This window comes from Gobio gobio (assembly GCF_949357685.1).
Source record: "Gobio gobio genome assembly, chromosome: 1".
Classification (NCBI taxonomy): Eukaryota; Metazoa; Chordata; class Actinopteri; order Cypriniformes; family Gobionidae; genus Gobio; species Gobio gobio.
Genome location: NC_137097.1, coordinates 79,394,074 through 79,415,165, shown reverse-complemented (window position 1 = coordinate 79,415,165; position 21,092 = coordinate 79,394,074). Strand labels below are relative to the sequence as shown.

At 49.8% G+C, this 21,092-nt stretch overlaps 1 protein-coding gene across 8 annotated transcripts in view; it reads left to right on the top strand.

Moving 5' to 3' along the window:
* LOC307126136 (uncharacterized protein) overlaps window positions 1-21,092 on the top strand; it is an 86,971-nt gene that overhangs the window by 10,525 nt on the left and 55,354 nt on the right. For 2 of the 8 annotated variants that reach the window (XM_079816526.1, XM_079816525.1), the window contains one exon: window positions 17,470-17,585. The exons of 3 other annotated variants lie outside the window; for them this stretch is intronic. In XM_079816526.1, coding sequence (XP_079672652.1) covers window positions 17,546-17,585 — 40 coding nt within the window. In that variant the 5' untranslated portion in view covers window positions 17,470-17,545. Of the gene's footprint in view, window positions 1-15,824; window positions 16,191-17,469; window positions 17,586-20,407; window positions 21,011-21,092 lie in introns of those variants that run through there. 3 more of the 8 variants (XM_079816524.1, XM_079816523.1, XM_079816530.1) reach the window with 2 other exon arrangements.

The following is a 21,092-nucleotide window of genomic DNA, read 5'->3' as shown; positions in this document are numbered from 1 at the left end:
GGTAGGGTTAGGGACAGGTGTGGTGGTATGGGTAAGTTTAAGGGTGGGGTTAGGGACAGGTGTGGTGGTGTGGGTAAGTTTAAGGGTAGGGTTAGGGACAGGTGTGGTGGTATGGCTAAGTTTAAGGGTAAAGTTAGGGACAGGTGTGGTGGTGTGGGTAAATTTAAGGGTAGGGTTAGGGACAGGTGTGGTGGTGTGGGTAAGTTTAAGGGTAGGGTTAGGGACAGGTGTGGTGGTGTGGGTAAGTTTAAGGGTAGGGTTAGGGAGAGGTGTGGTGGTGTGGGTAAGTTTAAGGGTAAAGTTAGGGACAGGTGTGGTGGTGTGGGTAAGTTTAAGGGTAGGGTTAGGGACAGGTGTGGTGGTGTGGGTAAGTTTAAGGGTAGGGTTAGGGAGAGGTGTGGTGGTGTGGGTAAGTTTAAGGGTAAAGTTAGGGACAGGTGTGGTGGTGTGGGTAAGTTTAAGGGTAAAGTTAGGGACAGGTGTGGTGGTGTGGGTAAGTTTAAGGGTAGGGTTAGGGACAGGTGTGGTGGTGTGGGTAAGTTTAAGGGTAGGGTTAGGGAGAGGTGTGGTGGTGTGGGTAAGTTTAAGGGTAAAGTTAGGGACAGGTGTGGTGGTGTGGGTAAGTTTAAGGGTAAAGTTAGGGACAGGTGTGGTGGTGTGGGTAAGTTTAAGGGTAGGGTTAGGGACAGGTGTGGTGGTAAGGGTAAGTTTCAGGGTAAAGTTAGGGACAGGTATGGTGGTATGAGTAAGTTTAAGGGTAAAGTTAGGGACAAGTGTGGTGGTATGGGTAAGTTTAAGGGTAAAGTTAGGGACAGGTATGGTGGTATGGGTAAGTTTAAGGGTAAAGTTAGGGACAGGTGTGGTGGTGTGGGTAAGTTTAAGGGTAAAGTTAGGGACAGGTGTGGTGGTATGGGTAAGTTTAAGGGTAAAGTTAGGGACAGGTGTGGTGGTGTGGGTAAGTTTAAGGGTAGGGTTAGGGACAGGTGTGGTGGTGTGGGTAAGTTTAAAGGTAAAGTTAGGGACAGGTGTGGTGGTGTGGGTAAGTTTAAGGGTAGGGTTAGGGACAGGTGTGGTGGTATGGGTAAGTTTAAGGGTAGGGTTAGGGACAGGTGTGGTGGTGTGGGTAAGTTTAAGGGTAAAGTTAGGGACAGGTGTGGTGGTGTGGTTAAGTTTAAGGGTAGGGTTAGGGACAGGTGTGGTGGTATGGGTAAGTTTAAGGGTAGGGGTAGGGACAGGTGTGGTGGTATGGGTAAGTTTAAGGGTAAAGTTAGGGACAGGTATGGTGGTATGGGTAAGTTTAAGGGTAAAGTTAGGGACAGGTGTGGTGGTGTGGGTAAGTTTAAGGGTAAAGTTAGGGACAGGTGTGGTGGTATGGGTAAGTTTAAGGGTAAAGTTAGGGACAGGTGTGGTGGTATGGGTAAGTTTAAGGGTAGGGTTAGGGACAGGTGTGGTGGTGTGGGTAAGTTTAAGGGTAGGGTCAGGGACAGGTGTGGTGGTGTGGGTAAGTTTAAGGGTAAAGTTAGGGACAGGTGTGGTGGTGTGGGTAAGTTTAAGGGTAGGGTTAGGGACAGGTGTGGTGGTAAGGGTAAGTTTAAGGGTAGGGTTAGTAGGGCTGCTCGATTATGGAAAAAATCATAATCACGATTATTTTGGTCAATATTGAAATCACGATTATGTAACACGATTATTTCACATGAATTTGGGAATGTGTTGCATTTATTAAAAATACACCTTTCAACAATTCAATTGAAATTGTAACATTTGTTGTACTTTTTGAACTATTAAAATAAATAATATAACATATATTCAAATCAAAGTATAAAAGTATTCACGTAAAAATGATAACCACAAATAAATAAGATCAACAATATGGTTCGGCTAGATATGCTTTTCAGGTATGTCTAACATTAGTTCTCTTACGAGAGGTTCTCTCGTATTGCGTAAGTTCCTTACGCTACGGGAAAGTATTCTTTCTTCGAGATTTCTGAAAAACCCAAAATTATCCTTAATTTTGTAACATTGTCAACGCAGTGCGGCAGCCTGGCAGACCATAGCAGGCTATTCCAGCGTGCTATTGGCTGCTCTGCTGGCAACTGCAGCAGCCTATCGGTGAGCCCGCGTGACGTGGCGACCAATGAGGGCGCTTCGCGCCCACCTGGCTTCATTTGCCTACAGGTGGGGCGTGGCCACGTGTATATAAGCAGGGCTCACGGGCTGCATATTCGATTTTCTTTTCTTCAGCGAAGCCCTTCGCATCGCTGGATCTGGAACCCGCCGCCGTGACCGCGCAGACAAGCAAGCAGAGGACAGCGCCTGAGGAAGCCGGCAGCATCGCGCCACCTTCAGCCTTCCGTGCCTGCTCTGCTATCCGGCAGCCCCATATCCTTTTACGCTCAAAGTGTTGTCGCCGCTGCGTCACACTTTTCACAAAAAGAGCCGAGCGTTGATACAAATGTCTCGTTCCACCTGCGGCTCGTGTCACGCGCAGCTCAGCTCCGGGGACCGCCATGTGATCTGCGCTCTCTGCCTGGGCCGTGATCACGCCGCCGCCGCACTCCACGCTGGCGGATGCCAAGAGTGCGAAGAACTGACGATGTCGACCCTGCGGGCTCGACTCGTCCTGTTCGAAGATGATATCCCTCCAGTCCCTGCCACGCCGCGCAAGAAGAAGCGCCGCTCGCAGCGGACTCCGGAGCTCGCAGAGAGAAGCTCGCCGGAACCTTTCCCGCCCGCTTCACTCTCGCCTTCCCCGCCCCCACCCCAGGCCGCCATTTCTGTTGCCGCCTCCGGGGATGAGGCGGATGCGGCCGCGGAACGCGCCGACAGCTGCTCCATCATGGCTTCCGACAGCGAGGACTGGTCTTCCGCGTCCTCTTCAGTCCGGGGCTCCGGACGCTCTCGAGCGGGTGAGGACGCCGAACTCTTGCGCCTTCTCACCCGGGCTGTCGAGCAGCTAGGCCTCGAATGGGCCCCGCCCAAGGTGGCAGCGCCGAACCGACTTGACGGATGCTTCCTAAACAGTCGCCGCCGTGCGCCCACCTCCAGGACTGCACCCTTTTTGCCGGAGCTTCACGAGGAGCTCGCAAAGTCCTGGAATGCGCCATTCTCCGCGAGGGTCTCGTCTCAGGCTTCTTCGACGCTCTCACAAGTTGACGGCGCGGCCGAGAAAGGATACAACGCTATCCCTCCGGTGGAAGAGGCGGTCGCAGCGCACCTTTGCCCGCCTTCTGGTTGGCGCTCAAAGGCTGCCCTCCCGTCTAAGGCCTGCAGAGTGACGTCATCGCTGATCGGCCGCGCTTTCGCTGCCTCCGGTCAAGCTGCGTCCGCTCTGCACTCTATGGCCGTGCTGCAAATCCTCCAAGCTAATCTCCTCCGCGACATGGACGAGAAATGCTGTGACGCTGAGTTAATCACGGATTTGCGAAGCGCGACGGATCTCTCCCTTCGCGCCACCAAGACCGCAGCACAGGCCCTCGGACGCTCTATGGCCTCCCTCACGGTAGCTGAGCGCCACCTCTGGCTCACGCTCGCGGACATGCGAGAAACAGAGCGCGCGGCCTTCCTAAACGCCCCGCTCTCTCCGTCTGGGCTTTTCGGACCAGCGGTCAAGGGGATCGTCGACCGTTTCTCCGAAGTGCAGAAAACGACGCAGGCCATGAACCTTTTCCTGCCTCGACGCCCCGGCGCTAGCAATAGCTCCGCTGCTCGCCGTCCTCGTGACCAACCAGCAACGAGCTCCGCGCAGCGCCCAGCGCGGCCCCCTTCGTCTCAGAGAAGACCGAGCGGCTGCCCCAGATCGCGCTCTTCCAGCCGTGGTAAGCCGCCTCCACCTCGGGGCCCCCGGCCTAGGATCACGCTGAAGCCCGAGCCTCCAAAGTCCTCCTAGCAAGAGGCGAGAAACGACGGTTAAGTCCCGCCGCGGCCGGACCACCGTCAAAACTCTTTTTCCTGTCAGCCCCCACCACTGTGGCTGCTGCAGATGGATTTCACGCAGCCAACGAGCCGGCAAAAATGCCTTCTCGCCTGTCAATAACCGCCGTTTTTACGGCGAACCAGAGAAATCACAAAAGTTGCATTATTTCTGGTCGCACGGCTCGCGCCGTATGTGTTTCAAATGCAGTAAATGTGCCCACTTTTCTGTGTTCACCCCTGCACACAAGCACTATAAACCCTGTGTCCCCCACTCACATAAAGCGGCCACCGGCCGCTCGAGTGCTAGAGTTAGGTCACGTGTCCGCTTGTTTGCGTCCACGACTAACCACCACACGCGCTGTCACACAGCCACTCTTAACCGGTCATGTTCCACGCGTAAGAGTTGTGCCCGCTCAAACGCGCTCACACATTTTCGCGAACATTATGCCTCAGGCGCCACGCGCCACGCCACACACCATTTATTTTCCGCCCAGGGTGGCCGGAGCGATGAGTGTAGGGCCGCACACAAGCCACTCCCCGCTCGAAGCGGCAGAGATGCAGTGTGTAGGGCGGCCAGCCATCGCGAGCGATCGGCTGGCCCACAGCACAGAGAGCGCGCGCACTGCGCCCGCCCCTCCTATACGGGCCGTCAAACCCGCGAAGCGCGGCGTTTCGAGCCCGGAGGCCGTTCTATCCCGTGTGGCGCACGCGAGAGCGTGGGAAGCCATTCCAGGTGTATCAGAATGGGTGCTGAAAACAGTGAAGCACGGCTACACTCTGCAGTTCGCTCGCCGCCCTCCGCGCTTCTGTGCGCGTACAGAGACGAGAGTGAGCGAGGAAGTAGCACATCTACTTCGAGCAGAAATAGCCACGCTGCTGTGCAAAGGGGCTATAGAACCGGTTCCCCACTCTATGAGCGAGTCAGGCTTTTACAGCCGGTATTTTCTCGTGCCAAAAAGGGATGGGTCGCTCAGACCGATTCTGGATCTGAGGCGTCTGAACAAAGCTCTTATGAAAAGATCGTTCAAGATGCTCACGACCAAGCAGATCCTCGCGCATATTCGCCCGAGAGACTGGCTAATCTCCCTAGATTTGAAAGATGCATATTTTCAAATCAAGATAACGCCGCGTCACAGGCCATTCTTACGATTCGCCTTCGACGGCCAGGCTTATCAATACACCGTCCTTCCGTTCGGCCTGTCACTAGCACCCCGTACATTTACGAAGTGCATGGACGCGGCCCTCGCTCCTCTGAGAAATCGAGGGATGCGAGTATTGAACTATCTGGACGATTGGCTCATCCTGGCGCAGTCGGAGGCTGAGCTCCTCGCCCACAGGGCAATGCTGCTCAGCCATCTGGACAGCCTAGGGCTCACGGTCAATTGGACCAAGAGCTCATTAGTGCCCACGCAATCAACCTCATTTCTGGGTTTGAATCTGGACACTGTGGCAATGTCAGCCCGCCTGTCACCCCATCGCGCGCGCCAAGTTCGGCGCATGGCTGCGTACTTTCGGCCAGGCAAAATCGCACCTCTCAAGCTGTTTCAGAGGATGCTGGGACGTATGGCCTCAGCTGCAGCTGTGCTCCAGCTGGGCTTAATGCGCATGCGCCCGCTGCAATGCTGGTTAAACGCCCGAGTGCCTCACAGGGCCTGGGCGTCCGGTGGCTTCAGGATCAGAGTGACTCAGGGCTGCGTGTCAGCCCTAGAGCCCTGGTTAGTAGCCGACTGGTACCAGAGGGGAGTGACGATGGGAGCCATCTCACACCGCAAGGTCATCTCGACGGACGCCCCCACCATGGGTTGGGGCGCCGTTTTCGAGGGCAGATCAGCCTCGGGCCTTTGGTCGAGCGAGGAAAAACTCCTACACATAAACTGTTTGGAGATGATAGCGGTAGAGAACGCGCTCAAGCAGTTTCTCCCGCTTATACGAGGACACCATGTGTTAGTCCGGTCGGACAACACCACAGTGGTGTCCTACGTGAACCGGCAGGGCGGTGTCAGGTCCAGAGGTCTGGGCAATCTGACAGAACGCCTGCTCGTGTGGGCACACAGCTCGCTGCGCTCGTTGAGAGCTGCGCACGTGCCGGGCCACCTCAATGTGGGCCCGGACAAGCTGTCCAGGGGCCTCATTCTCCCAGGAGAATGGTCCCTGCACCCCCAGACAGTCCAGCTGGTATGGCGCCTGTTCGGCAGAGCGGAGCTCGACCTCTTTGCAACAAAAGAGAACGCCCGCTGCCCGACGTTTCTGTCCAAAAGCGAGGATGCGCTGTCCCAAACTTGGCCCAGCCTCCCGCTGTATGCTTTCCCGCCGATCTCCCTATTGCCCCAGGTCATAGCGAAAATCAGGGAAACGCGCCGTCCGGTGCTCCTTATAGCACCGCGCTGGGAGAACCAGATTTGGTACCCAGAGCTGGTGAAGCTGTCGCACTCACCCCCCTGGCCAGTTCCGCTGAGAGCAGACCTTCTCTCTCAAGCAGGAGGCTCAGTTTGGCATCCCCATCCAGAGCGATGGTCTCTGCATGTATGGGTGACCAACGGATACCCGTTGACCTGCCCGAAGGGGTTATGAACACGATTTCACACTCTAGAGCCCCCTCGACGAGGCGGTTATATAGTTCTAAGTGGTCGGTGTTCACTGAGTGGTGTGTTTCCAAGGGATTGGACCCACAGCAATGTGGGGTCCAGCGGGTGCTCTCCTTCCTCCAAGAGCTTTTGGAATTGGGCAGGTCCCCTTCCACGCTCAAAGTGTATGTGGCGGCTATAGCAGCGTTCGCTCAGACGACGCTAGGTAGCACGCTAGGAAGGAACGAGCTCATCGTCCGTTTCCTCAGAGGAGCCAGACGGATGAATCCCCCGCGGCCCCCGTCGGTTCCTATATGGGATCTGGCCTTGGTCCTAGAGGCCCTGAAGGCTCATCCCTTTGAACCGCTCGAGACTGTGGAACCAAGGTTCCTTTCGCTGAAAACCACGTTTCTGATAGCTCTGGCTTCAGTGAAACGCGTGGGGGATCTACACGCGCTCTCAGTGAGCCCGACGTGTATGGAGTTCGGTCCTAATGACTCTAAGGTCATTCTCAGACCGAGGCATGGTTATGTCCCCAAAGCGATCGGCACTCCCTTCAGGGCGCAGATTATCTCCCTCTCGGCTCTGCCAGCATCCGATGAGGGGGACGGTGGCAATTTCCTCTGCCCTGTCAGGGCATTGAGGGTTTATGTCACACGCTCCGCCGCCTTCAGGCGTTCTGAGCAGCTATTTGTTTCGTTTGGTGGGCGCACTAAAGGTCTCGCCTCCTCGAAACAGACCCTGTCCAGGTGGATAGTGGACGCGATTGCAACTGCATACGCTTCCAAACACCTGCAGTGCCCGCTAGGTGTCAGAGCACACTCCACCAGAGGCATGGCCTCTTCGTGGGCTTGGGCCAGAGGGATTTCCATCCACGATATCTGTATGGCGGCAGGCTGGGCCTCCCCGTCTACGTTCGTGAGATTTTACAATCTGGAAGTTCCTGCCTTACAGGCGAAAGTGATATCAGTTCAATAGGGCCGTTGGTTCTGCCCAGTGATTCTGCGCAGACATAGCTCACATACTGGTAGTAAGTTCGGTACTAGGCTCATGTGAATTTGAAGGAGACCGGCGGTGCCGTTCCCTCATTTACGAGACTAGCTGTTGTGAGTTTGAAGGTGACCGGCGGTGCCGTTACCTCACTCATATAACAAGATATTGTGAATTTGAAGGCGACCGGCGTTGCCGCTCCCTCATTCATGAGACAAGGTGTGGTGAATTTGAAGGAGACCGGCAGGTGCCGTTCCCTCATTCATGGGACAGGGTGTTGTAACCACCCGTCGTAAACCACCCGTCAGTTCGAATGAAGTGTCTGTATATGTGGTGGCCCGTTTTTTCTTTACCGGCCACCCTGCCCGAGCAGTGTTATGGTCCCCGGTTCCCTGGGATACATATGCTGTATGCGAGGCGCGCACGGCGTTGACAATATGTTCCCGTAGCGTAAGGAACTTACGCAATACGAGAGAACCTCTCGTAAGAGAACGATACTCGGTTACTTAACGTAACCTCGGTTCTCTCTAGAAGAGGGAACGAGTATTGCGTTCCTTGCCGTGCGCCCCGCTGGCTTTTACGCTTCAGAACTAAGAAAACCGAATATGCAGCCCGTGAGCCCTGCTTATATACACGTGGCCACGCCCCACCTGTAGGCAAATGAAGCCAGGTGGGCGCGAAGCGCCCTCATTGGTCGCCACGTCACGCGGGCTCACCGATAGGCTGCTGCAGTTGCCAGCAGAGCAGCCAATAGCACGCTGGAATAGCCTGCTATGGTCTGCCAGGCTGCCGCACTGCGTTGACAATGTTACAAAATTAAGGATAATTTTGGGTTTTTCAGAAATCTCGAAGAAAGAATACTTTCCCGTAGCGTAAGGAACTTACGCAATACTCGTTCCCTCTTCTAGAGAGAACCGAGGTTACGTTAAGTAACCGAGTATCGTTTTCAGGTACAGAAATGTATCAAATGTACAATAACATTGCATATTTAAGTGCATAAATTAAAGATTAATCCTATTAAACTTACAAAAGCTATTCAATCAAGAGCGGTGAGTGATGTCCTTGTCTTTTGTTGTTTGACATTAAACAGACAGCAGTAAAGGCTACTGCCCCTTTAATACCTAAAGCTCGGATATATGTTGTCTTTCTCGACTGTATAAAGTTCACTTAAGGCATATTCAGACTATATGTCTGCTAGGATACTCATCAAGATGGACATGTTGACATACGTTTTGTGTGAGTTTGTCCGTTCAAGAGCAAGACTTGAAAGAGAACTCAATATTTGCGCGCTGGGAGACGCACATTTTCTCACAGCGCGCGCGTCTTCTCATTCGCGTCTTCTGGCACTAAACCCGGGTGAAGACGGCGAAATGGCAGCACTCGCATGCATTGAACAAAGTTTACAAAGAGAGAATTATTTGAAAAATATGAAGGGAAAAAAGGACGTTTACACGGCATCCCTGCTCTCGTCAGTTTTTGTTTCTATATTAGATTGTCATGGGTCACTCTGTGTTTAATTTTCAAGTGGTTAAACAAATTCGTGATGTTCCCTTGCGTTGCAGCCACTACCATGTGGCAAATCTTGCAGCATGTTTCTGCTGGTCGTCTGATTCCTCGAAGCCAAACTGTTCCCAGACAACGGAGTTGGTTTTGCCTTTTTTGCTCACCAAACGCTGCTGTAACTGCCCTCCTTCTGCCATCTTTACTCGCGCCGAGTTTTTACATTCCAGCGAATGATATGCACACGAGTCACGAGACTCGCGACCTGAGAGAGTTTGTGGCTTCAGGAGGGGCGGATGTGCGCGTTTCATTCAGAACGCAAGACAAAATGAGTGTTCTTGCAAAACTGCTCGGGTTATGTATATAACCCTTGTTCCCTGAGAAGGGGAACGAGCACTGCATCGGGACGACGCTTTGGGGATGCTCCCTTAGCATCAGCGAATCTGAAACCAGAATGCCAACTAGGCCAATCCGATTGGCGTGCGTGATGACGTCATTGTGACGGCATACCCGGAAGTATAAAAGGGGAGCTGGAACGTAATGGCGGTAGTAATTGCTCTGAAGCATGCGCTCCAGGCGCGCCGAGGTGTGGCGTCGGGATGCAGTGCTCGTTCCCCTTCTCAGGGAACAAGGGTTATATACATAACCCGAGCAGTTCCCTTTCGAGGGAACTCGCACTGCATCGGGACGACGCTTTGGGGAACGAGTACCCACTAGGCCACACCGAAGGGTAGCGCCTGCCCTAGTGTGAAGCCGGAAACCGGGCACAGCTAGGACTGGAGCACCCTAGCACCAGGCGTCGTAGGGAGATCCAGGCTATAAAACCTGATAAAAGTGTGTGGGGTAGCCCACCCGGCCGCCTCGCAGATATCCTGCAAGGGGACCCCAGAAAGAAGGGCCACCGAAGAGGCCATGCCTCTGGTGGAATGAGCCCTCACGGCCACAGGTGAAGGCAAACTGCGCACCTGATAGGCCATGGTAATCGCCTGGACAATCCAATTACTGATTGTCTGAGTAGACGCAGGCAATCCCTTCTTAGGTGAGCCAAAACACACCAACAGTTGTTGTGATCTCCTCCACTGTGCAGACTTCGCCAAATAAACTCTGAGCGCCCTAACCGGGCAGAGTAGGTGAAGTCTCCCCTCTTCCGCCGTCACATGAGGCGGAGGATGAAATGCCTGCAGGACCAATGACCTGACCACCCTTGATGGCACCTTAGGCACGTAGCCCGGCCTAGGGTGTAAGATGGCTTTTACTCCTCCCGGGGCAAACTCCAGGCAGGTCGGCGTTACCGCCAAGGCCTGGAGATCTCCCACTCTCCTGAGAGAGGTATTGGCAAGGAGAAAAGCCACCTTAAGGGTCAGATCCTTTGGTCCAGCCGACTCCAATGGTTCGAAGGGGGCCTCAGCCAATCCTTCGAGAACCACTGCCAGGTCCCAGGTTGGAACTCTGGACCGAGCCGCAGGCCTCATCCTCCGAGCCCCACGGAGGAATTGTACAACCAGCTGGTGCCTACCCAGAGGCCCATCACCCAAAGGAGTGTGGAAAGCCGCAATGGCAGCCACGTACACCTTGAGTGTGGACGGGGTAAGCCCTGCAGAGAAACGATCTTGGAGGAACTCCAGCACTGAAGCCACTGGGCAGTTAACTGGGTCCACCTCACGTTCTCTGCACCAAGTGGAAAATACATTCCACTTGAAGCTGTACAGTCTCCTCGTAGACGGAGCCCTGGAGCTGAGTAAGGTCTCTATCACGTCTGCCGATAGGCCAGCCTCTATGAACCTGGTCCCCTCAGGGGCCAGACCCACAGGTTCCAAATCTCCGGGCGGGGGTAAAATATCGTACCCGCCGCCTGAGATAGGAGATCCCTCCTCAGAGGAATCTCCCACGGCTGACCTGCTAGCAGAGCTATGATATCCGAGAACCAAACTCGAGTCGGCCAACGGGGTGCTACCAGAAGTAGACTGACCCCCTGTCGACAGACCCTTTCCAGGACTCCCGGGAGCAGAGCAATCGGGGGAAATGCGTACAGACGCAGCCTCGGCCACGTCTGCACCATGGCATCCAGCCCCAGCGGAGCTGGATGCGTGAGGGAAAACCACAGTGGACAGTGGGACGTCTCTCGAGACGCAAACAGATCCACTTCCACTGGGCCGAACCTCTTGCATATGGCCTCCACCACCTCTGGGTGGAGTCGCCACTCCCCGGGCCTCAGCCCCTGCCTCGACAGGATGTCTGCTCCCTGATTTTGGACCCCCGGGACATACATTGCCCTGATGGACAACAGTTTCCCTTGGGTCCACAGGAGGACTCGGCGTGCTATCCTGTACAGAAAGCGCGACCTCAGTCCCCCCTGGCGGTTGATGTACGCTACGACAGACGTATTGTCTGTCCGTACCAGGACATGCTGGCCGCGGAGGTGCGGGAGAAAGCTCCTGAGAGCTTTGTAGACCGCCATCATCTCCAGGCAATTTATGTGCCAGGAGGAATGACGGCCCTCCCATGGGCCCCTTGCAAAGCGGCCGTCCATGACCGCGCCCCAGCCAGTGAGGGAGGCGTCTGTTGAAACGGATTTCCGGCAACAGGACGCTCCCAACACTGGCCCTTGGGACAGAAACCAAGGTTTCTTCCATATGACTAGGGAACGAAGGCCACTGCGCGTTACCCTGATCATACAGAATGGATTTCCCCTCAAGGAAAGCCACCTGGTTTACTTCCATATCAGGACATGGTGGCTGCGGAGGTCCGGGAAAAAGCTCCTCAGAGCTTTGTAGACCGCCAGCATTTCCAGGCAGTAGATGTGCCAGGAGAAATGCCTGGTCTCCCACAGACCTCTCGCAAAGCGGCCGCCATGACCACGTCCCAGCCAGTGAGGGAGGCGTCTGTTGAAACGGATTCCCGGCAACAGAACGCTCCCAACACTGGCCCTTGGGACAGAAACCAAGGTTTCTTCCATATGACTAGGGAACGAAGGCCACTGCGCGTTACCCTGATCATACAGAATGGATTTCCCCTCAAGGAAAGCCACCTGGTTTACTTCCCATAACCACGTCCCAGCCAGTGAGGGAGGCGTCTGTTGAAACGGATTCCCGGCAACAGAACGCTCCCAACACTGGCCCCTGGGACAGAAACCAAGGTTTCTTCCATATGACTAGGGAACGAAGGCATCTGCGCGTTACCCTGATCATACAGAATGGTTTTCCCCAGAGGAAAACCCCTTGATTCCCCGCTACCACTGTAAGGGTCTCATGCAGCAGGCCAAGAGATATTCTGTTGGACGCAGCCGCAATGAGCCCCAGCAGACCTTAAACTGCTTCACAGTGATGCTGTGGCCTAGCTTCATTTTAGAGACCAGGCCGCCTGGAAGAACCCGATATTGGTACGCTTTGCCCCAAAAAGCGAACCTCAGGAACTTCCTGTGACACAGAAGGATGGATACAGGGAAGTATGCGTCCTCTTCAGACCCATCGTGACAGACCAGTCCTCAGACTGGATCTGAATCACAATGGAGGAAATGCTAAGCATCTTGAATCTGAATCTCCTCAGAGAACGATTCAAGTACCTCCGGTCTAAAGTTGGATGCAACTCGCCATCCCTCTTAGGAACTATGAAGTACTGGCTGTAGAACCCGGACTCCCTGTCTGGCGGAGGAGCACATTCTGTGGCCTCCTTACCAACAGGGAGTGAACTTCCTGTTCCATTACCCGAACCTGCCCAGGGACCACTGCCGTCCAGACCACCCCACTGAACTTCAGGGGAAGGTAACCGGACTGCAGTCTGTATGCCCCTTCCTACAGTCGCAGGCCCCAAGCTGATATATTCGGAGGCATAACCATGCGCCGAGATAATCTGCTAAGGGAACCAGCCTCTCGAGGCCGGTCTTGGGTGTCAACCGAGCCTCCTCCCCGACCCCCTGAAGCGGCTTACCGGCAGGGCGAAATCGAGGAAGATTTTCGGTGTGCGTACGCGTTTGCTGGACCACCGCAAGTCTTGCTAGAGGCGGCTGGTGCAGCACGCGTGCACGGGGAAACGATGTGGCCCGAAGCGTACTAGACGGCGGGAACACAGCGTCGATTCCCGAAAACTCCACAGGGGAGGCGACCTCGATCGCTCCTACCCGGGAGAGGGGGCTGGCCAGCAGGGGGCCTCATCTAAGGGAGCAGCTCAACAGGGCCACAACCCTAGAGCGGACACTGCGATTAGCAATTGCCTGAAACTGATGTGTCCCGCAGGCCACAAGGCGGCGAGAACGACATCAACTTCAGGAGGGCTCCATCTTAGATGAATATCCAGTTCACAAGTTAAACACGCTTGGGTGACAGAATTTAAAGTATCCAACTTATCAAAGTCGGATAACATGACACTCAATTCCTCGGAATTAAATGCCATCATAATCACCAAACCCGTGCAACCTGATCTGAATAACAGGCTGAATAAAAAATATATCTAACTCCTCAAAGTCAGATAATATTTTAATTTAATTCCTCAGAATTAAATGCAGCCACAATAAGGTGAAACGTAGTCTGAATGATAGGCTGAATATCTAACTCCTCAAAGTTAGATTATATTTCATTTTAATTCCTTAAAATTAAATGTAGCCGTAATTAATCAGACGACACTGTTTTATTTGTATTTATACGGACTCATAGACCCCGCGTTGCCTCAGCAACGTGGTTCAAGCCGTCATAATACAATTGGCTTTCATCCCTCGAGAAAAAAAGCCAAACAGTGTCACACAATACAGTGAAACATGGTCTGAAATGACTGAATATCTAACTCCTCAGAGTCAGATAATATCTCATTTAAATCCTCAGACTTAAATGCAGCCATATCAGACAAATACTGATTTATTTTACTATACGGACTCGTCCGTTAAGCCAACCAGTATCTCATGCACACCGATCGCGTGTGTTCACATTAATTGCAGACCCATAACCTGCGCGCTGCCTTTTTTTTCTTTTTTCCCAGCAATCGCGTGGATGGAATCTTGCATATTTAAGAAGTGCTTATGACTTTGACTGCCTCGATGCTGAGTACGTCTAATTCCTCAGAATCAGACCTCTCACACATCGCGTCCTCCGCCCCGGGGGAAGAAGCCGCAGCGCGGGCTTCCACACGGGGAAGGAGAACATCTGAACTGTCAGATAAAGACTGGGAAAATGCCTCAGCAGTCCCAGTCCCGCTGACAGTCCATCCGTGAGCCCCATGACCAGCCTCGCCGCACCGCCTCGGCGGATGCGGGACCGATCCACGGGGCTCACGCCGAGAGCGGAGCACTCTGAGCGTCAGCTTTCATAATGCTCACAAGCGGCTCCCTCGAGAGCCGCTCGAGCATGCTGAACGCCCAGGCAGTGCACACACAGCAGGTGTGTATCCGAGCCCGACATGTAGCGAGGGCAAGGATGCACACACTGCTTGAACTCTCTCACTTTTTCACACTTCATTTCAATCACACACTTTCACTGACATACAACAGTAAATAGACAGACAGTTTGACAGATAGCGCTTGCTGAAGAGCATTAACTACCGCCATTACGTTCCAGCTCCCCTTTTATACTTCCGGGTATGCCGTCACAATGACGTCATCACGCACGCCAATCGGATTGGCCTAGTTGGCATTCTGGTTTCAGATTCGCTGATGCTAAGGGAGCATCCCCAAAGCGTCGTCCCGATGCAGTGCGAGTTCCCTCGAAAGGGAACTGAACATGGCAAAATAATCGTTTTTTCTCGATTGTACTATTTTGGTGATCGTTGGGAGGCAAAATCGAAATCGAAATTCGATTAATTGCACAGCCCTAAGGGTTAGGGAAAGGTGTGGTGGTGTGGGTAAGGTTAAGGGTAGGGTTAGGGACAGGTGTGGTGGTGTGGGTAAGTTTAAGGGTAGGGTTAGGGACAGGTGTGGTGGTGTGGGTGAGTTTAAGGGTAGGGTTAGGGACAGGTGTGGTGGTGTGGGTCAGTTTAAGGGTAGGGTTAGGGACAGGTGTGGTGGTGTGGGTAAGTTTAAGGGTAGGGTTAGGGACAGGTGTGGTGGTATGGGTAAGTTTAAGGGTAGGGTTAGGGACAGGTGTGGTGGTCTGGGTAAGTTTAAGGGTAGGGTTAGGGACAGGTGTGTTGGTGTGGGTAAGTTTAAGGGTAGGGTTAGGGACAGGTGTGGGGGTATGGGTAAGTTTAAGGGCAGGGTTGTGGACAGGTGTGGTGGTGTGTGTAAGTTTAAGGGTAGGGTTAGGGACAGGTGTGTTGGTGTGGGTAAGTTTAAGGGCAGGATTGTGGACAGGTGTGGTGGTGTGTGTAAGTTTAATGGTAGGGTTAGGGACAGGTGTGGTGGTCTGAGTAAGTTTAAGGGTAGGGTTAGGTGTAAGGGAAGTGTCAACTGTGTAATTGCAAATGTAACTACAGAAATTAATTACAGATGTAATTACATACAGATAGATTTAAAAATGTAAGTACAATGTAAAAACATGTATGTACACAATAAGTGCAATGTATCAAATTATTAATTAAAATGTTAGTACATAGTAGTTAAGGACATCTAATATACAGTGGGTCAGATTTTTTTTTTTTTTAGTAAGTAAGTAAGTAAGTAATCCTTTATTTGTCCCGCAGTGGGGAAATTGCATTTAGCAACAGCAGGGGTACAATGGAAAAATAGTATCACAAACATTAAGAAAAAGAAAATCCTAAAATAAACTAGTAATAAATAAAGTAATAAATAAAAAAATAAAAAAATGCTAACAAATATTGCACCGTTTCGGGAATTACACAGTTAAATGGCCCATTACTAAAATATTATAAAAATATAAAAATAAAAATATTGCTACAGTAGAAAAGAGTTTCATGCTAACAGTGTTCATTGTGCAGTCTGACTGCAGCAGGAAGAAAAGACCTTCGGAATCTCTCCTTCACACACCGAGGGTGGAGCAGTCTGTGACTGAAGCTGCTCTCCAGAGCTGACAGAGTGTCCTGCAGGGGGTGTGATTCATGGCCCCGCATAGATGACAATTTTGCCAGGACCCTTCTGTCACCCACCTCCCTCACTGAGTCCAGAGGACAGCCCAGGACAGAGCTGCACTTCCTGATGACCTTGTCCAGCTTCCTCCTCTCCTTCTCAGTGATACTGCTGCTCCAGCAGACCACACCGTACAGGATAGCTGATGCCACCACAGAGACATAGAAAGTCTTCAGGAGTGCCCCCTGCACTCCAAAAGACCTCAGTCTCCTCAGGAGGTAGAGCCTGCTCTGTCCCTTCCTGTATAATGATTCTGTATTGAGAGTCCAGTCCAGTTTATGGTTCAAGTGAACACCCAGGTACTTGTAAGAGTCCACTCTCTCAATGTCAATTCCCTGGATGTTCACTGGTGGGGGAGCAGACCGGTGTCTGCGGAAATCCACCACCATCTCCTTAGTCTTCCCTGTATTTATAAGGAGGTGGTTTGGCCGACACCAGTCCACAAAGTCCTGCGTCACTCCTCTATACTCTGTGTCGTCGTCGTCACTGATCAAGCCAACGACGGCAGAGTCATCAGAGAACTTAATCAGGACACAGCCGTCAGTGTTGTGTCTGAAATCTGCCGTGTAGAGGGAGAAGAGGAAGGGCGCGAATCTAAACATCTTTTATTTGTGAAATAGTTTAAACAACACTTTGTGCACTTATGACCTCAACTGTACTTACATTTAATTTTCCTTTTCTAATTACCTTTTGATGCAATAAACAATTCTAAGTAGTTTGTGTAATTTTTCTTTCTCAAGAGTCGACACATGAGAGAACGTATTTTAAAAATCCTTTAAATGTATTCAATTATAATTAAGTCATCACAATTCTGAATTAATTGTTCTGAATTTGCAAAAAAATGCTTTTGAATAAAAAAAAAACCTGTAAATCATGAATCTCAAAGGTAACATTATAAGTAATCTGCTTTAAATTAAAAAATGATCAATTTTCTGAATCACACAGCAGAATGAACTCCATTTGGTGAAACAGTATTTTTCTCCTCTTACATATGTGCTGTAGCTAGGCATTATTTGAGTATTTTTTAGGACATTCACAACAAGATGACACTAAATTTAGGTGCAAAATGTTTGCATTACTATCTAAAAACTATTCACTCAAAGCACCATCCCCTCTAGAAACGTTATGCTCCCAGAACATTCTCAGAACGCCCCCGCTGGTGTCAACGACATTCCCAGAGCGTTCAGCGACGTCACAATGTGGAGTTCTTTTAAGGGTCGGGGGGTGCGTTATTTGGCGGAACTTCACAGAACATTCAGGACGTTCTCTGAACATTTTGGGAACCTTATTTTATTTGAAAATGTGATGTTCCCAGAACATTTTCAGAATGTCCCTGCTGCCCTTGTCAATTTTTTTTTTTAATTAGAGCTAAACTGACTAACCTACTTGAAACCTACTTTATTTTCAACTTTTTCTTAAATGTCATTCAAAAAAAGCACTTTTATTTTCTTGATTATCGTCACCTTCTTAAAATAATTGTCCAAATAATTTTTTCAGGTTTCTCAGAAAACAAACTAAAATGGCCGAAGTCACACTCTTGACATAAGGCATTATACTACAGGAGTAGAATTGCATGATCTGTTCAACTGAGGATGTGGCTGATTTTACCAGAGGTAAGACTTTTACCAGACTTATGATAAGTCAGTATCATGAGGAGATGACTTATGCAAAAAAAGCCTTTTTGTCAAAAAATTATTATTCTGAAATATTTTCTATAAAATGCAAATCTTTTGCAGGTAACCATTAGCTAACAACAACACAAGTATGAGCTAATGTAATTGTAACCAGTCACTGCCTGAAAAATAAAGCCAAATGCAGCATAACATCAGTGTTCAAGGCCCATCCTGGACTGAAGCACAGGCTCTACTTAACACAACGATAACCTCACAAAACTCAGACAATAGAAACAGAGCAGAGCTTAACATCTGTACTTATTACAAACCAGTCTGAATGTATGTCCTTCATACTGTGGGATTACAAATTTTAGAAAGTACATTGCATTTAGCATTTTAGGTAAAAATGATGATATCAGATGAATTAGTCTGCTACGCAAATCTCCCAGACCTCTTTTACTGACTTCAAAGGCTCTAACAAGAGTCTCCTTTCCTGCCAGACCTGTTATTCTCTATTGTGTTTTAAATGAGTCAAAGCCCACCTTTGGGAGCCCAGCCCAGACATTGATCTTTTATGGCTCTTTGGCCTGGCTAGTATCAGCATGCGAATAGCTATGCTGATTCAATGGGACTGGTAGGGATTTCATAGTAGGGTGTGTCTTTTACCTACACAACATATGCATTGCCTTTGTTTGAATGTCTCCCCCTCTGCTGTATAACCACTCCCCCTAACATGTAGATAAATTGCCTTATTTTGTACTGTTAAAATCAGACTGTTTTCGGACGACCTGCAGCACAGAAGGTTCTCATTAAAAGAATAATTCTGTCTTGATCCGACGTCTCCTGGTCTATTCTTCAACAAACAACTGAAGTTCACAACAGATGGTGCCGTGACCCGGATATAGTTTCCAGCTTCCTCACCTAAAATCCAGATTGAAACTTCAAGCTCAAAGAAAAAGATCTGCCTACGTTCCAGACTGGAATCCAGAGCGAAACTTCCAGCTGAACAAAGATTTTCCAGACTGAATCTTTCAACCAAGGGTTGTGGTGAGTGCTGCTCTATCCAAAAGAACCTTAAAAGACCAGTACAAATTTGTTTATCCTCTGGCTGCCAGGGAAGAGTTAACAGACGGCTGTAGGGTTTGGTTAACTAAGTTATCCTCTGTTATCAAACAGAAAAGATTAGCCTCACAAACTAATAATTGTTCTGTTTGAAATAGGGAAGATTAGCATTTAGCTAATATTTGTGTTTTGTGTTACCCTCTAATTCTGTTTGAAATAGGGAAGATTAGCATTTAGCTAATATTTGTGTTACCCTCTAAAAAGTGTTTTTTAGGGATGAGTTATCCTCTGTTTGTCAAATAGGGAAGTTATTAGCCTCACAAACTAATAATTGTTCTGTTTTAAATAGGGAAGATTAGCATAGCTAATATTTGTGTTACCCTCTAAAAAACGTGTTTTTTTAGGGATGAGTTATCCTCTGTTTTTCAAGCAGGGAAGATTAACATTTAGTTAATATTTGTGTTGTCCTCTGTTTTTGTCAAGGAAGTTAACAATAGTTGAGCTGTGTTAACAAAGAAATGATCAGAGAAGTGAGTGTTTGGGTGTGTGGTACCAAAGAAATTCAAAAATGTTTAGGAAGAATCCTAGACTGACCCCCACAACTGAAAAAGGTGGTCTCGCAGCTCCTCTGTGGACAAGCAGTGATTTCATATCACAGTTAGGAGTGCAGATGAATTTAATTGTCACCGAGAAAGTTAGACAAAAACTAACTCAGAAATATGAGATCCATCCGGACAAGAATTGGTCGATTGATGAATGTAAAAAAGTTTTAGGAGCATGTATTCGCAAGAACAATGTGAAAGGCATTATTTGTTGTCACAGAGAATTTGGTTTAGCGCTAGCTAGACAACAGTCTCAGCAGATCTCAGAGCTAGAGAAACAGAACGAAGAACTCTGTGCTAGAGTAGCTTCTTTGACTAAGAAATTGAACCTCAACAAAGCTGAAGAGAAAACTGATGTGAATGAAGTTAGTCAGACTGATAACGCTAATCCTGACTTGCAAGCTTTCTTTGAAACAGATGTAGCCATTCAATCAGTATCTGATGTGCCTGTTGATTCAGTGAAATTTAGCGTCACAGCCCCGAACATTGTTCTACAGAGTCCACCAGTCACAAACCCATCCTCATGTATGATGTCAGCAATGACTGAAGTTTTGTTAGAGGATGAAATGACTCATGATTGTGTTACGGTTACAAACGCAACTACGAATGAAATAGCAGAAACTCCCATTGAGAATGCAGAATTGGAGTTGTTTGTTGAGGGTTCAGCTCAAGTGATTGAAGGTAACATTACAGCAGCTGCAGTTTTGTGTCAGGGAAGGAAAACCTGGAGTCATGTGTCACACTATGAAGTTGTTCCCCCACCAACAGGGATAGGGTAGGACACGAATCAGTGAGGAGCCCAGGAAAGAACTGAATGCAACAGGCATTCGGGGGCCAAACCTGCGGCGAAGATTCCCTTGTAGGCATCCCCATCCACTAGTCCATCCTTACCTCACTGTTTCTTTAGGTGTCACAGGAATTAACAAATAGGGAAAGAAGGAACAACAATAGCAGACTCCAATTGAACAGATGAGACAACCCTGATGTTTGCTGTCTTTTAGAACAAATACTGCTCTGTTGTCTTTTGTTTTTCTTTGTGCAGATACCTATTGATGGCTGTCCCCAGACCCATATGCACCGATTCTCACCTGCCTATGAAGCCACAACCTCTGAAGGACAACGAGACCAACTACTGAGTCAACTGTCAAGAAGAAGAATAGGAAAAAAAAAAAAAAAATACACAACGCAGAGAATAATCTACGGGAACTTCAGTCTTCCATCAACATGATCAAGATTGCCTTGCTACTAATCATCATGGCCATCGCACAAAGTGTAGACTCCAGAAACAACATATTCTTAGAGCTGATGAATATGTCAAGAAACACCTTGTTTGCTGGAAAGAACGTTTGCATGCCACAGCTGCCTTCAGTAGGAGCAGGAATCCCATGGGTGGCACATGATGGGAGGAACGTCTGTATATAACATCCTGCTCAGCCAAGTCAATGGCAGGTGCACCCTGGTTCTCTCCTACCACCAACACAGAAGATGGCTGCATTCAAGGACTCACTTATGCGCAAACATGGTGGTCAAGGACAAACTTGAACAAAAATCCAACAAGACATTCTTGATCTTTCAGCAAAAATTACATCAGATGACTGAAGATAATTCTTCATGGTTCGGAAACCTGTAAGGTCAACAAAGAACTCACAAGGACTGTTCCAACCACAAAAGAATATTGCCCGTAATGAACTTCACGGACCCTAGTGGCATGTTTGTTTCTGTGGCAGCATGTCATTCGTCACTACAGACAATCAACACAGAGTAAGTGAAATGTGCCTGTAACTTTTTCCAAGTTACATGACTAGAAGATGGGGCTTATGTTCAAAAACATAAGCTATAGAAT